The following is a 19239-nucleotide window of genomic DNA, read 5'->3' as shown; positions in this document are numbered from 1 at the left end:
CTCTCTCTCTCTCTCCTTTGCAGATATTGAGTGCGCATTTCTTCTTTCTCTCTGAAGCTTTTGGACCCCTCCTCAGCTCACCAGTGGATGAGAGAACCGTCGGAATTTTCTCAAACTTGAAAGGAAAAACCCAACTTGTTTGCAGCTGTTGGAACTCATCAGCCGTGAAGGAGAAGCAAAGTCGTTTCATTCGGGTAAAGAAAAGCAACGCTGTTGTTGTAGGAATGTGATGAATGTCATTATCTTCCATCAGAAGGGGTAGAAATGCTGTAAGGTGTGTCCGATGCGCTCAGGGGATATGTGCGTAAAACAGCCTGCCGTTGCGCATTTCTTTTGGGTGCGCATGACAGTTAAACATGGTGCAGTTTGGACACACGACGAACGTTTTTTTTAGTTAAAGAATGGTTCTGTTCACACAATATTCACTAATATGGTTTTCAGATATTTGCCCTTCTTTATTATAAATATGGAAAACAGTATTTAGATGCGAATAAACAAAACTAATGTCGATGTTAAACTGTCGAGTAGATGGGTGATGTAGCATCTGTGGTCCATCCACAGAAAAATATCTGAACGGAGAACAGGTCATTTATGTATGTCAGATTGCAAGCAATGATAAAAGGGGATTTTAGAACATGGTTTGGCTTTGGTCTGTTCTGACATGAGTCATATGCAGACCCAAGGACACTTGTGTCATTTTCTCATCCCAAGTAATCTCAGGGCCCCCATTTTGTTTGTGTGACATCATTACCTGCATCCTTTTGGGTAGGGAGGTTTTTCTGAATATAATCATGTCACAGCTGACAGGGTCAAGGTAAATATTCTTCCTTTCAAGCCTGAATTTGAGCCTGACATTATTTACCTTCACATGTATCGCCTGTTGACAGAAAACAGTTTCATGTATTTTGTGCTAGAGGTATTCTAGGGCAGCAACTAATGAGTATTGATTCGTTTGTTTTGTCTATGCAATGTTAAAAAATAGTGAAAATGCCAATGTACTTTGTCTGCTTCAATTGTCTTGGTTTGTCAGACAAACATTCCTAAATGTAAATATATTTATGTAATACATACTGTATGTATAAACATATTTGTGTATTGTCACATAAGACAAATAAAAGCAGAAAATCCTCACATTGGAGAAGCAGCAAGCAGAGGTGGTTTGGCATTTCTGCTTGAAAAATTACTAAGACATTCTTCAATTATCAAAATAGTTTAGATTGATCAACTAATTGTTTCAGCTTTGGAATATTCAAATAACTGTTCACCAATATATTCTATTACCTTAAATGAGAAAGCTTATTCATGTTAATACTAGTTAGCTTTATCAAAAATGAAAAAGAAAACAAGAGGTCAAGATTCTTTGAAAAGCACTTAGCTTCTGTTCTCTTTAGTTATTAATTTTATTCTTTTTGCCCTTTTATCTAAACTTACCTTTTACTTGTAAAATAGAGGCCAGAAGATGTATTAATTATTCAAATGAAACCATATGAGATCTATTTGTCATGAAGTAATAGAATAAAGTCTTTGGTCCCTTTTGCCACTTCACTTCTTCTTTCTCCAGAAGGGTTATTTATATCTGACTCCTGATTTTGTCCCTTTGTGTCTCAGAACATGAGCACTTCGTTGGAGAGGGTTGTGGCCCAGAAGAAGGAGGCCATTGAGGCAGTGATGGACATGTTTGAGAAGGGGGCCGAGGTGTTGGCCAGCGCTGTCGGCGAGCTCTTCCCCCTGTGTGAGGCCGCCGCCCCGGTTCTCCGCCTGGCCTTAGACAATGTCCACAGCAAAGAGGTCTTCTACGTTAAAGAGCAGTTCCTGACGGTGAGGAACAAGCTTGACGTGCTCTCCACCCAACTAGAAGACATCGACAGCGAGATCAAGAAAGGGAGACTGGATTCCCAGTACTTCTCAGTGGAGGAGAACATTAGGAACCAGTTTCGGAAGTATATGGACATCTTGGAGGCAAAACAGCAGTTCAGGGAGGTGAAGACCAGACTTTTTGTGGAGCACTTTGCCAAAACTGGAGGAGAGAAGAACCTGTTTGTGCTGTATGATGCTCTGATGGGAACAAACAGCTTTGGAGAGTCAGTTTTAGAGGTGGTTGAAAGGTAAACTGTTATATTTTATCCCATTTATTTAGGATTCATTGTAGCTTTCAATTATTGCTTCTGTGCAGTTTTTTACACCATCCCCATCACTGCATTTTCTCTGGATTGGAGCCCCAGATAAACTCCTTCCTCTGTTTTGCAGGTATGTAGCGAGGAACCGTCGTCTCCTTGAAGATTTCTGCGTCCGGATGAAGGAGCTTTTCTGTTTGGGTCTGATTGCTCTGCTGGGCCACTGTGCCTTAACCCAGGGCCAAGAGGAAGAAGATGACAAAATCCTAGAGTGGAGTAGCAAAATTGAAGAAGTTGAGTCTAGGATGAAGACAACCATCGAGTCCTGTATCGCTGCCTTCCCGGAGCAAGCCAAACTAGACGCCAAGCACCTACTGCAAGAGAAAGAAGAAGAAAATCTGCAAGATACGACTCAGCAGCTTCTTGAGTTCTTGGTGAAAAAGTATGATTGGGTCAGCTGGTCAGTGCGGCTTATCAACCATTCAGGGAGCACCTATCGTAACTGGCGCGCAGGGGAGCACTTTCACCACGTGGCGGGACAGAACTGGTTTGAGGTGCTACAGGTAAACAACATCAACCTGGTGGTGTCGTACAGCACTAAACCGCAGCCGGTGCCCCGCGACTGCATCCGGCAGGTGATGGAGGGTCAGGGGAAGAAGGGAAACGCCCCCGTGGTGGTGGAGGTGTTGGAGAAGCAGCTGTGTGGGTTTGTTGTCCACGCCGTAAGTCGTCACAAGGAGTCTGCAGCCGCGTGGAGCTTTCCGGAAGATTGTCACTACTGGGAGAGACACAAGAATGTGGCAGTGTGTGTGCACTCGGAGTAAAGGTGATACGTGTTTCAGATTTTAGGGTTTTACCACAGAGGGGTGTGTTTCAAATTAGATACTGGAGATCTTGCTTGTCCAGAAAATATCAGTATGTAAGTTTACCTTAAATGAAAATAATCTCTCAGAAACTGGGGATGCACCAATGCAATAGGCTTGATGGGTGAATGTTCAGCACCACAACAATCCAATGTGCACAATGTTATCGGATTCATCAATACTGCAGCTAAAGCAGTTTTCACTCTAGTCACCCGAATAGCATTCACACAGCAGGGCGCCTGATCGCTTTCTATTCTGCTCCTTCATTTTTTGGGCTGAGCTTATGCAACAACATACATTGTAACTCACAGATTCCACTTATAGTTAAGAAGTAATGTACAGTCAGTGAAGAACTAATCTGATCCTTTACTTACTAAAAGTGTCAATACAACAATGTAAGAATAGTCCATTACAAGTAAAAGTCCTGCCTTCAAAATCTTTGTACAGAAGTATTACATCACCAACATTTTAAACTGACCCGATGTGTGCAAATATTTTATATGGCATTATTAGATTGTCACAATAGATGCATCACGACATGCAAAGCATCCCTATCAGAAACATTGTATTTCAGATCATTTGTTAGAATAATGTTATCACAAATGCATGCTTTCTGGGTTGTGTGAACTTTGTACACATGTCAATATTGGATTTACAGACATTTGATATCAATGTATTCCATGTTGTAGCTCTTTAAATATTAACTGCTTGCATAACTGTGTGTCTTTTTACTTGTAAATTATGAGTTACTAACCACTTTGTTCATAACATTAAGATACCTTATACCTTAAGACTAACACTGTATAATGGGACATGTCTTATGCTTTTACCTCAGCGCATACAGTACTAATCCAGTCTCACATGAGAAATGGCTTCTGCACCTACAGCTTTAAAGAGATGGTTTTGCTGAGGCTGCATCTACCGAGCTGTGCTCCCATTTTGTCTCTGCTCAGCAGGCTGGCCTACATAACTCTGACGGGGGGGACAGAGGTCACTTTTTCAGGCGTGAAAAACAAGAGGCTTGGAGTTTGGCACTGGAGATGCGACAATGTGCCTTGTGTTTTAAACACATTCAAACCCCTTGAACCAAAACAACCAAACCTCAGTGCTTGCCAGTGCTGTGCCTATAAGTATGTTGTGTATAAGCAGTGATTTCATCTGTAAGATTCTTCATTTGGGCATTTTATTTTAACATTCTGTGATAAAACCGCTGCGTTGTTTTGCATTTCCAAGCCAAATTTGATCCATTTTTTATGACTTACGTATGCTTGTGTATATGTGAGGCATTTTTCTTAGTTACCTTCGAGAAGGAGGTTATGTTTTCTGAACTATCTTAAAAATGAGTTCCCTGACTGGGAATATTCACACTGCATTAACAGTGTTAGATAGGGCATGCCTTAGGAGAGGTCTAATCTCTCCAAATGTCCTTCTAGTTTGTTATGATATCCTGCTCATTATAAACACTCACACTTCCATTTGGGTTATTTCAAACAAACCACTGTGACTTTTGTCAGAAACATTTCATTCCCTATGCTCAAAAGTTCTTCCCCAGGGAAGAGAAATCTAACGAGCATTCTACTTTTAACTGTCCACAACAGCTTCTTTTTTTACAGAAATAAAATCAATGCATGATCAATGTTCATCGTACTCTTTATGCTTTATGACAATTAGTGACCAAATACAAATAGTTAATGGATGTGTAAACAAGTCTAATCTAATATCTGCCTCTCTTTTCTTGTACAAATGTGATTTACGCAGCACTGTTCACGTCTGTGCCCATTAAAACCAGGCAGTGCACCCTCAGCAACAGGCACTCCGACTAATTTAATTGATATTTACACATAAGTCAGCATTTCCTGACCGCAGCTCTGGTTTGATAGTCTATGAATAACCTTTGGCTGAGGTAATATTCTGTAGACGAGCAGCAAAGTGCTTGGCTTAGCAGGACATAATGCTTGGTGTAGGTGCAGAACGGGAAGAGACGGCCATCATTTCATATCTCAGTGGATCTGGAGGGTCTTTAGCCTCTTGTAAATCCAGCCTGTCAAACTCCATCAAGTGCTATCTGTAATATACAACGCAGTGCAGGAAAAGTGCACTGTGTTGAATCATCAGAGAGGTTTCTGTGTCTGCAGTGGAAAATAGCTGCTGGTAGGAAGATGAAGTTATGAGGATACAACGTGTCCACATGACCAATTTTCAGCCAAAATGGTCAATTAGAATATTGATTGATAGCCTGGCTCTGTGTAAAGATACATAATACACCTACCAGCACTTCTAAAAGCTCACCATATCATGATTATGCATATAGTTTGTTCAGTTTGTATAAAGTGATATGAGAAACAACAAATGGTCATTTCCCAGACAAGAAATAGCCTGGCACAAACCCATCATGAAATCTCTAATTGTCCCTTTTACACATTCCTTTCTGTAAATATTAAACAATTAAATGTTAATTTAGGTGCTGATGGACTGATTTTTATTACATTTGGACAGGGCCAGACTAGCTGTATTTAGTCTTATTTAGTCTTCATGACAAGCTGAAAACAACAGATTGAAAACATTGTAATTTCCCCTTGCATGATTAATAAAGTATACATTGTTATAATAATAATAATAATAATTATTATTATTATTAATCCCACCAGCTGCTGGTATATAGCTTCATATTTAGCAAACAGATATGAAAGTTTTCTCATCTTCCTCTCAATAAGAAAGCAAATTGTTATTACTATTACTATACTATTGGTGGGTTTAAGCTGTGTTGACAGGTGTATTTCTGTACTAGATAGAGCTAGGCTAGCTGTATACCACTGCTTGCAGTCTTTATGCTAAGCTAAGCTAATTGTTTCCTGACTGCGCTGCACTTCACAGACATTAATGGTAAAAATCTTGTAAATTACAGTAACTCTCTAAAAAAAAGGTCGTCAAAATGTTGACCATTTTAAGGGTGTTTACATCCATAGGTGATCAGCATAGAAATTCTGACTTTGTTGTAATCTCTCAAACTGTATTAAAGTTTAACTCTGATCATAAAAACACCCTTATATCTAAAACTCACTTTACATTGTTTCACTTGTCATTGTTTCCTTCTAAATCAAATGCTGGAGTACAAAACCAAAACAAAGGAAAATGCGTCACTGCCCAACTACTCATGGACTGTAGCACACAACACTGCACCTGCAACCTTGTTGGCACTAAGCCTTTTTATAATTAGAAATCCCAGACAGGTGACTAACACTCTTACCACCTTTGATTTGTACCAGTACTTTAATCCTACGTTGAAAAAACACAAAATGTGGAGCAGACAGAGAGAAGGGTGTGCCAGACAACAGTTCCGTCTTCAAACATCACAGAACCAGTCCGAGGGAACAGACCACTGAGATGTTGCAACACAACAAACAAAACCGGAAAGCTCGCTGCAACAACAGGCCAGTTCACCTACTATGATCTGTTTATGGTTTATTTAAATACAACTCATCCTAATCTCTTCACTTGTACCTTTTAATCCAATGTGGTGGGTGGAATCAGATTCTAATTTCTACATTTCTACCAGGAGTGTTAAGTATTTCCAAGGGGTTTTTCTCCTGCGTAGACATAAAGGGCAGCAGCTGCCTATACTGAAAGCCACTGGATTCATTAGTGGTTGTGTGGGCTTTGCCTAGGTAACAACTATTGATCCAAGAGGCTCTTCCCCTGCATAAAAGGCTTTGGCTGTGGTAGCCTGTCAATCCTGACTGTCATTATGGGAAGACTAAAGCATCTGTTTACTGACAAGATTGACTGGATCCATCTCGGGCCGCAGGAGCCAGAGATAGCTTGTCTTGTGGTTGAGGGAAGGTTAAAGTTAGGTTTTTCCGGATGAAAGAGTGAGATCGGGTGAAAGAATGGTACCAGAGGTAGTTTGCAGACAGAGGGCGCTATCAACACACAGATCAACAGGCAATTATGTTTTTAACAAAACCCAGAAATCATCTGTCAGGCTGTTGCAAATGGCCATCTTGATACACACACAAGTGTGCATTGCTTTTGGGGCTGTTTCATGTTTTGGTTCATTTATTTTTTTGGAGCTACAATACACAGTTAAAGTGCAAGTGGTTGCAGTGTAATATGAGAGTATTGATCAAGGATTTTACCATTTCCTAAAAGACTTAAAAGAAAGCAGGTACATATGTTTCCCTTTTCTCTGCTGGGACTGGGTAAATAAGGCTACTTTTATTAGAGGAAGTATGACACAGAAAGCAAAAGCTGTCAAGATGCAATTCTGGATATAACAAACTGATTACATCTATCAAGAAAACAAACTACTTTCAGTTCACAAAACAGGTTTCCAGCATTTCTAAACTCTCTCCTTTCCATCAAGCCGAGATAGAAAGCCAATATCAATATTTCATAAACAAATGAAAGATTGGATGGAGGCTAGCATCAGAGGGGCCCTGGAGGGGAGAGTCGATCAATGGTAGGATAGCTCTGTCCGCTGCAGTCTGCCAATCTACAGGCCCACACAGGATAATACTATTACCCATCAGTCCGAGTGGACCATCGACCAGTCGGCTGCTCTTTGAGTGGACTAATCCAATAAAAAGCATTAAAACATTTGTTCAGTGACACACTGAGCCCAGAACTCAGGACTGACGATCCCACCTGGTTGACTGTTTTAGACATAGAGGCCGCAGGGACGAGTAACAAACTACATTTATTCAAGTACTGTACTTTGAGTATATTTATTTTTTGTTACTTCTCCACTACACTTAAGAGGGAAATAATGTACTTTTTACTCAACTGAGTATCTGCTAACTTAAGTTAGTGACTTTGCAATATGATCAACAGATAAAGTGTGATGTATTATTATTATAATAATGATAAGATTTGATTGATTCCTTGGGGAAAATTTACAAGCTACATACATAGCAATATATATATATATATATATATATATATATATATATATATATACACACATGTATATAGTAAAAATATATCTTCACTTTTACCAGCTGCCACATTGAAGTAATGCACATATTCATGCATCAATAATTATAACCAATAATATCATATACAGTACATCAGTCCGGAATGGGCCATTTCAGGCAATTTAGTTAGTTATATGAAACTGGCAACTGTGAACCACTATTATTTTCTGTGCATTGTGGCCAAGATCATTAGCGGAGCTGCTAGCATACTATGGTTTAGCTTAAAGCTGTATATATCCAGAAAAATGTAACAGATGAGGGCTTTCAGTTGTAAAATAAAAAAAAAATTGGCCACCACAGAGTGTTTTGTTGCTATGTCACCTGTCAACTAGGTGCTAACCAACATGTGGTTCTTCCTCAGGGTGTTTCACAGAGATTAAATAAAACAGTCTTTCTATACACAAACAAGATGGCTGAACTTTTGTCAATTATCCAATGAGAATTAAGCACATGGAGGGCCAGCCCCTAAAGAATGCAGCACCCCTAAACACAGACATTTTTCAAACTAAAAGCACACCAAAAAATGTTACATAAACTCACAGTAGTATCCCACGGTCATAAGATATGAATTTATATAATAAAGAAATTATGTTTCAAAAATTCTAATTTTGATATTTACCAAATTTGTAAATATGATTCTTATTAGCTAGTATTAGACTCTTCCATATGGTCACATATCATATGTTCACATATCATATGACATGGACACATATCATATGACATGGTCACATATCATATGCATATTATCTACTTTTATTTACCATCACAATTGGTGTGGATGCAGGTTAGGATTCAGGTTAAAGCTGAATTCTGTAAATGTCTTCACATTCCAGTAGTGGAATGTAACCAAGTACATTTACTCAAGTACTGTACTTAAGTACAATGTTAAGGTACTGTTAATTTACTAGAATATTTCCATTTTATGTTGCTTATCTACTTTACTTTATTTATGCAAAAGGGAAATATTGTGCTTTCTCATCTTTCACATCACACTTCACTGTTATGGTGACCGCTTCATTTCAACGCACACTCCCTGCTTTACTTCAAATAAGTTACTCATCTAGTAAACTAGTATTCACATGAAATAAAGCATTACAACATTGAGACCATTCAACAAGCATACTTTAGTAATAACAAAGTCAACAAGTGAACTGGTTGCTATGGACTTGTCACTAGGCTTCTTCACTCATTGCATATTTTAGCATAGGTGAAGCTCTTTAACTGTCTATGAGGTAAAGTTGCCGAAGCCGAACATGATCCAAAAGTCAATTATTCCGATGAGCTTTAATATAGGAGCTTGTGTGCTACCACTCCTTCCTTCTCAAATGACTTGAAAAGGCTGTTGTTTCCACAATTTTCACAAACAATCAAAAAGGATATTTGAGTCTGGTATGGCTGCAACCTGAAGACCTCCCGTCTCATGCCCTTCTGACTGGTGCTGTCCGCAAGACTTTTCAAAATAAAAGTTTGCAACTATGTTTTCGCACGTTGGTATTTTTGATGTTTTTTAACTAAACAGTACGGAAATCATGCTAATGAATACAATTATTTTTTTCAGCAGTTGTTGCTACAACATTACGGAACTAGCAATGCAGTTTTGTGTTTATGTGTGGGCAACATTTATTCAGTTTGGGGAATTTCACGGTCTCTGGCTGACTAAACAGGGAGGGTCCAATCTGCTAGCGATGGGGGCCAAGACCAGGAGCTACATGGAGCTACATGCAAAAATATGCACCAAACAAGCCACTTTGAAATTTTGAATACAAAAGTTGGATGAACCTACCTGTAGACTAAAAGAAATTGTGTGACTCTCCCCTCAACAAAGAATAAAAAGACATGACCTTCCCCTGTTTTTCTCTGGTGGGCCTTTCCATAAATAGCATTCCATTGACTGCCATTCATTTTGGCGCCACTTTGACAGCAAATAACTTCACATCTGAAGTGTTTAAAGACTTTCTTTGTCCGTTGTTTATTTCTAATGAAACACAACAATGTATAAAGGGCTCCATTACCTTGTATCTTACGTTATGGCTCCGTAGCAGGCGTTTTGTAAAAATAGACTAACTATTCACTTTCTGTCGCATAATAGACAAATTGCCGTCCTGGAGAAGCTTGCAGGCAGTTTTGACTTACATTAACTGTTTAAGTTTAATTACTAGTTAAACTTAACTAGCATTTGTGCCTATGTTATCTCCTTACAAATACCTGTGCTCTCCATCTCTGCCAGATTCAGAATGATTGAGATTTCTTTTGGCACAGCTACCATAAGACTTACTTAACTTTCAGACAGGTTGCTCACATCCCATCTACGCCTTCAAGCTCAGTTAACGGCTGCAGAGTAATGCTCAGCCATCACCGGACAAGTGCTTCTAATGGACTTCACTCAGTGGTGTCACATTGTCCATTTCTTTTACTGTCTATGTTTGCAACACACGTCAAGATGCTCGCCAAGCTGCTAGCATGGCACTCGCTCATCTTCAGCAACTGACAAGCCAGCAATACTTATTGCATGTGCGACGCCCAACAAAGATGAAACAGAAGTGAGATGCCTCTCTCTGTAGCTAAAACAGAGAGCTCAATACACAGGGTGAAAAGAGGAGCTGCAGCAATGTAGAGTACAACAAAAATATGGTGTTTTCTGAAAATTAAACTACATAAACCTATTCTGGTACAACCTCTAAGTACAATTGTGGACCTGACAATGAGCATAATATGAGCACTTTAAGTAAAATGTTGGATGCATTCCAACAGTTTTCAGTCATGCATTCAATACTAGTATTGTGTTTGTAAAATTGTGTCAACTCATTGTTGGTACGGATTCCAGCTTTGACAGCAGTTTTACTTGCTCTATATATCTGTAGAGGACATGTGTCTGAATGCAGCTGGAATGTCTGAAGAATCCATTTGTCAGTAAAGCTTTTAAGTGGAAATCCACTGGGTGGTAAACACGTGTCTTGGCCATTTGCAGCGCCTCAAAAATTCCCTCATGTTTTCCAACACTTCCCTTTCTCCTCCAATGCCATCTTTGTCTGGCTTCCCTCTCCAAGGCCTCATGTTGCTCCACTCAAACACCCAGTGCTGTTGTAGTGTAAACCCCCCCCTTAACACACACAAAGTCAGATTCCTCTCTCCCTCATTTGCAGCAGGTCGTTGGCCCCGTCAACATTGAAGAATTTCACTATATTAATCCGTGTTCTTGTTCACCCTGACCTTCACTAACCTCACTCTCATCTGTCTCTCCTCATTTGTAATCCTGCAGCTCTTAACCTGTCTCTCTGTCTTCTCTCATTCTGTCATTGTTTCTTAAACATGCAGGATAAAAGCCACCAAAAATCCTCTATGTTCTGCAAAAAACCAACAACATATTTTAGTGATCTGGGTATTATTAAGTTGCCAGACTGTCATTATTTTACTGGTTTTATCTGGTAACTGGAAGCAAGCATGCTTCACTATTTTAAAACCAACTTTATTAGGTAAGAAAAAAACACTTTCTCTGGTTTCATCAGTAGACTAAAAGACAAAAAATAAGCCAGGTGAGTCTGGTTGTGCAACACAGATGGGGGGGGGGGGGACTTTGTGGATAAAGACCCTGAGGGAGCGGGAGGTGAAGAAGTAAAAGCGTGCGAAAGAGGAAATGAAAGAGAGGAGAAACAGGAAATGCCACGTCACAGAGAGTCACTGCCTTCAGTTAATCCCTCACAGTCTGCATCAAATCCTCATGAGAACATCAACAAATAAAAAGGATCAGATGCAGGAGTGGACTAAATGATTTAAAGACGCAGGGCAAATACCAACATGGGCCCCCCAGAGTCTGAACTCTACTTCTGAAAACAAAGCTAAAGAGTGATGCTGGAGCTGATCTATCTTGACTAAGAGAAGTGGAACTCTGTCTCCTAGAAATTATGATTATACAGCATACTGCTCATCTTTTTTGCCAAATACATTTTAAGGGATGTATAATTGTTTCCCAGATTGTTCACTGGGTGCACAAAGGGTAGGACTTTGACTTACCCTAATCCTTAACCTAAACTCGATAGTAGGGTTGTTATTTAACTGTTATACATTTACAGTGAACATTTCACAGATACGTTAGGATGCACATTTAGTATTAGCTTATCCTCCTCTATTTGAGTAAGCTAATGCTTCCTAGCTTACACTTAATGGCTCAGTTATCAACACGTCTGGGTAATTCTGCTAAGAAGATCCCTCAAAGTTTGTACGGCCTCCTGCAGCACGATCCATCTCCTAAAACTGCCGACAGTCAATCACAAATGGGACTGAATGAAAAGTCAATAGTAGCTAGAAGGCCTTCAGCACGCAGTCTCAGAGGAAACTGTTTTAATATGAAGGACTATCGGTCATGACGTGATGGTGTCAGCACAGATAAGCTCTGTCCAAAGCCATGATTGGAGATTTGCTAATTTGACATTTTGGCATTGATGCATCTTCTTCTTAAAAAAAAGACTAATAAAAACTAATGACAGTGCTTTGCATTGAATATCGCAAAGCCTATTCTGCCCTCTTCTGTAAAACACTGAAACGCCTCTTTACTTATGTTTTTTTCTGTGTTGTATGGTATAATCGGCAGATTAGACTTAGACTTAGACTTAGACTTCTCTTTATTAATCCTTTTGGGATGATTATTCGATAATGAAAATAATTGTTACTTGCATCCCTATCTTAACCTCTTAAAAAGTCATAGATGTGTGTGGGCATGTGCCTTGGAGGAGTGTAGAAGTACGGCTGTGAAAATGTGCACTCATACTTGTGAAATGCTGTATTGTCAACCCATCTGCTACCAAGGTGTGTTTGGGGAGGGTGGGTGAGGGGAACAATGTTAGGGGGACATTGTTGTAATGCAGTGTGTAAACTGAATTGTACCATGTAACATGTGTTTTTCCATTTAATTGTTACACAGGTAATGCATGAATACAAAGAAAAACACTTTTCTGTGTTGGGTTTTAGTTTTATTTAGACGTTAGTCTACTGATTTATCAGTTTGTGCATTATTTGTCTTTGGCCCTCATCGACAGATCAAATACAGTCAATTTTTGTTTAGTCAGACTTTTTTTATTGCAGTCATGGTAATAGTTAAGGCAGCGCATGTGCAGCAGTGGACTCTGTGTTGAACACAAATTTGAACACAACTGAAAGTGTTTATTCAGTTCAGATGTGGGGCTGATATCTGAGGTGGATGTCAGAGGAAACAGAGGTTATTTTAAGCAAGGAGCTCCAACATCAGATCTTTTTAATTAGAATTTTTGTGTAGGAGTCCACTCTGTAACTAACAGTGTGGTTTCCTGAAGAAGAAACGGTATAATTTGAGAAGGAGGCGGGGATGACGATGTGTGATTTCAACATTTAGGAAGGTTCTGGGAGATCCCCCCCCCCCCAAGCGGGAGTTTAATAGTCCTCCAGGCACATTTGTCTGTCCACAAAAAGCATTAGTGAAACACAGATGTAATTGCTGTATTGATCTGCGAACATGTTCTATCTCTACTGTATGATAGAGCTGCTTCCTCTACACAAAGGACAGACATGGGAGCATGTAGCAGCCACACGTTTTATTGCGGAATTTAACAGATCTAAAATAATATGTAATATAATCTAGTAATACCTCAACAATTGTTAATATACTTAGACAATCTTTAATTAATTTAATTTCTGTAATAGTTATGTGCAGCTATCTGACCTTAAATTAGAGATTAGAGGCCTTTTTGTGGGCTCTCGGTTAATTAGGAGTACAACAATATGATTACCAAAAGGTTGCCAGCAAGAGCAAATGGATTTTCAATTTATTTGCAATCAATAAGTCGCCTTCTCCCGGCGTCTGAGCCTTTATCTGTTTCCTCAAATCTAACCCGAGTTTATATCGATCTGTGTGAGTGACAGATGGGCTTGTATCTGTGCGGTCCGTCGGCCTTTCGCTGCTGGAGTCACTGTCACACATACAGATCGTTGGTGTGTGACTCAGACTGGTCAAAGTTCAGTTGTGTTACAGATCGTAAGAAAACGGTAGCTTACACAGCAACTTAAGTGGTAATCTTTGTCTGCTATTGTGTGTAAACATTTCTTCTAAGGGGGGGCCCTCTCTCTGCCCTCAAAGTGCCTCCTTAATCAGTCCCAACTGAAACATGTTGTCATTCAAACAAGGACCTTCAACCCAATGCTCAAGGTACAGCACAAGATGAGCAGAGAACACTCAGCGAAGAGGAGCTGAAAGCAGTTCTGTCATTTTTTTTTTTTTTCATGAAACCGTCATTGAAATGAACTATTGACTCACTTTCCCTCTGCCATTGCGCTCCCTTGACTTCTTTAGCCCAACTGATGCTTAAGTCTGTCACCAAACGCCATGTTCTCTGTGACCTGGAAACATCTGGACGGGGGATGGGGAAGGCTGGCAATACTGAAAACACAACAAAACTAGAGACTGCACAGTGTACAGTGCATGCTGATTTTCTGGGTTGTGTTACTTTGCCAAATTGAGGCACAAAGAATAACTGACATTGCTGAAAGTTCAGTCTCAGTATGAAGAGTATATGTTAACGACGTGATGGATGGCAGGATGCAGTCTTTGGCCCTTTTCCCTTTTTCTACGGGCCAGGCTCAAGAATAAATATAAACTGTGCTTTCTGTATTTGGATATAATCGTTTTGATGCTGATATTGTTTTAAAGACATGTAACATAATCACTCTGTGATGTGAGCATTTGTCATGGCTGCAATGTTCACCTTCACCTTTTTTAAGTGTCTATTCATGTGTTTTACCGGTTTTTAATGCTTATGATTTTTAACTGTTTTTACTTGTGTTTTATCTGTTTAACTGATTTTGTGTAAAGCACTTTGAATTGCCCTGTTGCTGAAATGTGCTATACAAATAAAGCTGCCTTGCCTTGCCTTGCCTTCACCCAATTTTAGGCTGTGGCAGCCAGAGCAGAAATGTATTCATGCAATATTCACAACTTCAAAAGGAAAAGGAGGCACACTCTAACTCTTTAAAGACACAGATTATTTTGTAGATGTATTGGAGACAAAACTGGCTATGAGATTCCCAAAAAATATATCTTCACGCTTCTCTGGTATGATCTCATTAGTTAACTAAACAATGCTTACACCAAGCAAGTCTTCATCAGGATATCAGTGCTGTATTTGTATCAAGCACATGTAAACACAACCCATCCTGACATTCAAATCAATGCAGTTTTGAGGAAAATTTTAATAGGTGATAACATGGGCACGCACCAACTTTCTGTCTGCTGTTTGGGGCCTCTGGCAATATCCCACGATCAAGCATCCATTACACAAGGATGACATTCATTTTTACAGCTCAGCTGTCAATCCTGCCCACATTTATTTTCCCATGGGAATCAAATCCGGCATGACGGGTACTAAATCCTGTATCTCCCACTAACAGCTTTCTCTTCATGAAGTAATCCTTCATTACACTGATGTAATACTGAGGTGTGGACATACAGAAAATGAGAGCAAATGTCTGTAAGAAGATAAAACCCTTTTTCTTTATGTGACCAATTACAACTAAAATGGTTACCAAAACTAACTATGTTGGACAGTTTGTGCAATTAAATAATTGTCATTAAATCCTGATTGTCAACATTTTTCCTGGCTTTGTTTAAAGCTTTGCCAAAAATACGTCTTGCATTTCAGGCTGAGCATCTTTTTTTTCCTCTATAAAGTTCTGTCTTATGAACATGTCTTTGCATGTCTTTTCATTACAATGATGAAGATGTATTTTCGTTTATGACGTACAACTATACAAATATCCTGTTATATAGAAGTGCTTCACTGTCTCAATTAGTGACATTGATGTATTCAAACACTGACCTTTTCCAGAAAATGCTTTGTATATTCTACTATGGGATGAGCCACCACAGGCTTTTCCTGTGAGCTGAAGAGACATCTTGTGGTGAGGAGGAAACACTAGCCCTTGGCCAAGGTCAAAAAGATAAACCCCGGTCAATAGCTTCCTCCAACAAGGAAGTCATTTCTCATTTTAGCTTCTAGACACAAACAACAAAGATGGCACAACCTCTTTTGTTATTAAATTTAGTGCCAGGAGATGAAACAGTCAAGAACTTCACATAAAATGGCATCAATGTCAAAAAAAACATTAAAAAGTATCTTTTCTTATTCTTTTTACAGAATATAGATTTATGACGCAACTGCATTTCACAGATAACGCTTGACGTTTTACTTTCTTGTGTTGATAAGAAAATGAATCATTAGAAAGGACAGAAGGTTACATCTAGATCCAGAACATCTTACAATTAGTGCATCTATTAATACTATTTGTTTATTGTCTGAATCAAAGCTCCTGTAACTGGAATTATTAGTGCCCTATACATCCTAATAAATGAGTACATCCAAAAGCAGATGTAATACTTTCAAGCAACTCTGTATAAAACAAAATCATGAAAAAGATTACTTCAGCTTGTCCGACATGCTGAGTGGATGCATGCTGAGTAAAGCCAGACAAAACAGCTTGATGCACACAAAACTTTCCTCAGCTGGCTGTCATTATCTCAAATATTTTACCCATGTTTCTACCTGGTGAGTCTGAAACCACAAACAACAAAGGCAAAACCTTTCTACAAATTCAACACTTTTCCATTGATGCTGAAGCCAGAGCTTCTTCAAAAGCTGTGTTGTTTGCTTGGTTCCAAGTTCCAAATGTCAGGGCACTGATGCATGTTCATTTTCTCAGCCAACATAAAAGAAATTCAGCTCTTTAGAAAGATTTGTCTGGAAAACAAACACCCAAAGAAAACAAATAGAGGTCCTCCAGCCGAGTGACGTCACGTTCGGGCCTCCACAGTGTGCGCTTACCAGCATCAGCCTGTACCACCCATCACGCCACATACTGTTGAGTCCCTGCGAAAGCTACTCTCAACTTTCTGATGGTTATAAGTGTGAGATCTGACAGAGGGACGACACAGGAACAAGGCGGTGGCGGACGTGCTCGCCTAACCCTCCTCTGCTCGGCTGACCAGTATCAATTTTCTGCAGACATCCTTCCCTCCTCTTCCTGTTCCCGCCTCTTTATGATGCATTAAGGAGCACAGTTGACAGTGACATCGGGCTATTTGTGTCAGGCCTGCTTTATAAAGCACAAAGGCCATGAGTGAGCTCTGACTGTCATGGTGTCTACTCCAAACACAGACTGTCTTTCAATGGGTGCCACTGTGTCGAACTGAGTGCTGCCCCTGCAGGGCAAATGTCATCCCTATTTGCAATGCTTGAATCGAGCAACCAATAGGTTTCCATCACTAATTATCAGCTTCTGAGTGAAGTAGGTCAACATTCACAAAATCTTCTCAAAAGCCTTTTCTTAAAAAAGTATTTTTCAGAAAACAAGTGTGAGCATGCATGGCTAAATAATGTTTTACTTTGTTATTTAGGGTACTAACTTGCTGTGAATCCCAACAAACAGAGGGAGCTGAATTTGGATTTTTAATGCATGTACAGTGCCACAGAAGTTAGTGCCACTAGTGCAGTGGCCATGGCAACGTTAGTCGAGCCACAACAAGAGGGGTTTTGTCCTCATGGCTCGCTTTTGCTGAACACTACTGCGACTGGTCTCCTTTTTATTCTCTTTCTCCTTCTCCTTGTCTGTCTGTTTCTCTTTCTCACACACACACACACACGCACACACACGCACACACACACACACACAGAAACCAATCTTTAAAAAAAAAAGTTTTCCCAGGGTGCATGGTGTCCCTGCATGGGGAGTGTTTACTGGATGTTATCTGTGTCAGTGCCGGCCCCTCATCCCTCTGAGTGGGTTTCTAAGGAATGCTGGAACAGAATGGAGGAGTTCCAAAGGGGGAGTGACGAGATAGAGACAGACCGACACTGGGAGAGAGAAAGAGAGAGAGAGAGAGAGAGAGAGAGAGTCTATATATACATCCCAATGAGGCTGGTGCGCACAGGCACTGCTGGACTACTGGATAACTGGACTGCAGCCCGCTGGATATTTAGCTACAAAGGTGAGTTCTTTTTCTGCTCTAATTCTGTATTCAGCATTTCTATCATCTATTTCACCACTTTAGCATCATATTTCATCTGTTTGTTTCAATTCTTCTTACTATTAATAAAGCTTGTCCTCACTAGAAACTATGAGAAACTGGATTTTTCTTTTCTTTAGAAAAAACATAGTCATGTATTTCCTAAAAATGTTCTTTCTGCGGAAAAACAGCCAAAATATTAGTGACGTGCAAGAGGTAGAGATGAGTTATTTAGGGGAAGTGGTCTTGTTAAGGACTTACGTATGTGGTTCCTATAAAAGCTCTGTAGCTCTGTGGCAAAGCATATTGGGGGAGACCGGTGTTTGTTCAAGACTCGCCTTTTTCCTTTCCCAAAAATATATATTTCACATTTGGTTGCTAAATGAAGACAAACCTTTTCCATTGTTTGTGGTTTAATATGGGACGATATTTTCAAACACAAACCAAGATAATTACTTAGTAAGTATAACAGCAATTTTGTCTCTTTAAATGGAATGGAATTTTAAATACATTATGTAATTACGAATTCAAATTTTAAACGGTGCACTTTTTTTGTTATTTTCATCACATAGAAATGTAAGGGGGAAAATCATGTAAAAACACTGATGGCATGTGGCTGAATTAAGTAATTCTAATTAGCTCAGTGATAGGAAAAGCTGTAAAATGACACCACTGATCTCATCACTGCAGCAATTGGTGAGCCTATTTTCCGTGGTTACACATATAAACCTATATTTGTCTGTTTTTTTCATACCAAAAGCTCAAGACCTCTGTTTGGTTTTAATTAAATTGAGGCTGTAATGATTAGGGAAGTGTGATTGCATTATTTGACAAGTGCATTGGTGGGGATTTTCTTCTCTCAGACCTGGGTGTGCCTTTTTTCTAAACTGGATATGGGCTCCAGGGAATGAGTTAGATCATCTCTCTGGTGTATTTTACATTGAAAACCATACTATCGTTACCAAAGTAAATCCCCCTCTTTTACCATGTTGTGAACATCTGTGTTTGCTTTGGGTCTTGGCTATTGTTAAAGCAGTTTTTTTTAAAAAGACATCCCAAAGGGCCAATACTGCAATGTTGCACAATACTCCACGTCATAATTCATGAGTACACACATCATGTTTGATATTTATTCTGAATTGCCATCCATGTTTGCCTCGTTTGTGTACTTTCGTGAGCTTTTTACTGATATGTGTCAATGCCACCAAGGCTTAAAAATGAGTCCCTGTCATTAGCGGAGGCTCTGAGGGTGCGGTTTGAAACTG

General features: G+C 39.5%; 3 protein-coding genes across 7 annotated transcripts in view; all 3 read left to right on the top strand.

Moving 5' to 3' along the window:
- The first annotated feature begins 16 nt into the window (after positions 1–16).
- LOC116690936 (protein rapunzel) lies at positions 17–4780 on the top strand. 3 transcript variants are annotated; one of them, XM_032518165.1, is made up of 4 exons: positions 17–194; positions 1609–2105; positions 2248–2940; positions 3813–4780. In XM_032518165.1, exons 2-3 carry the CDS (start codon positions 1612–1614, stop codon positions 2936–2938), a joined length of 1185 nt encoding a protein of 394 aa, XP_032374056.1. In that variant the 5' UTR covers positions 17–194; positions 1609–1611; the 3' UTR covers positions 2939–2940; positions 3813–4780. The 3 variants fall into 3 exon arrangements, with proteins under 3 accessions (XP_032374056.1, XP_032374054.1, XP_032374055.1); XM_032518163.1 differs by having other exon boundaries at positions 2248–4780; XM_032518164.1 differs by having other exon boundaries at positions 51–194; positions 1565–2105; positions 2248–4780.
- A 12938-nt stretch (positions 4781–17718) lies between these two features.
- Positions 17719–19239, top strand: part of rpz4 (rapunzel 4) — a 10755-nt gene continuing 9234 nt past the window's right edge. The window contains exon 1 of the mRNA XM_032518456.1: positions 17719–17956. The gene's annotated coding sequence lies outside the window, so the exon portion shown is untranslated. The remainder of the gene's footprint in view (positions 17957–19239) is intronic.
- rpz5 (rapunzel 5) overlaps positions 17731–19239 on the top strand; it is a 3447-nt gene continuing 1938 nt past the window's right edge. The window contains exons 1-2 of one of the 3 annotated variants that reach the window (XM_032518452.1): positions 17731–17957; positions 18009–18013. The gene's annotated coding sequence lies outside the window, so the exon portion shown is untranslated. Of the gene's footprint in view, positions 17958–18008; positions 18014–18330; positions 18449–19176; positions 19182–19239 lie in introns of those variants that run through there. The other 2 variants (XM_032518453.1, XM_032518454.1) reach the window with 2 other exon arrangements.

This window comes from Etheostoma spectabile, chromosome 6, assembly GCF_008692095.1.
Source record: "Etheostoma spectabile isolate EspeVRDwgs_2016 chromosome 6, UIUC_Espe_1.0, whole genome shotgun sequence".
NCBI lineage: Eukaryota > Metazoa > Chordata > Actinopteri > Perciformes > Percidae > Etheostoma > Etheostoma spectabile.
Note: the sequence above shows the minus strand (reverse complement) of the source record. Positions and strands in the feature narration are given on the sequence as shown.

What these genes read in the sequence shown, in the direction of transcription:
- LOC116690936 (XM_032518165.1), top strand. Translation starts at nt 1,612, where the DNA reads ATGAGCACTTCGTTGGAGAGGGTTGTGGCCCAGAAGAAGGAGGCCATT. An exon ending in GTTTTAGAGGTGGTTGAAAG is followed by an intron (nt 2,106 to 2,247) that starts GTAAACTGTTAT and finishes TCTGTTTTGCAG; the next exon opens with GTATGTAGCGAGGAACCGTC.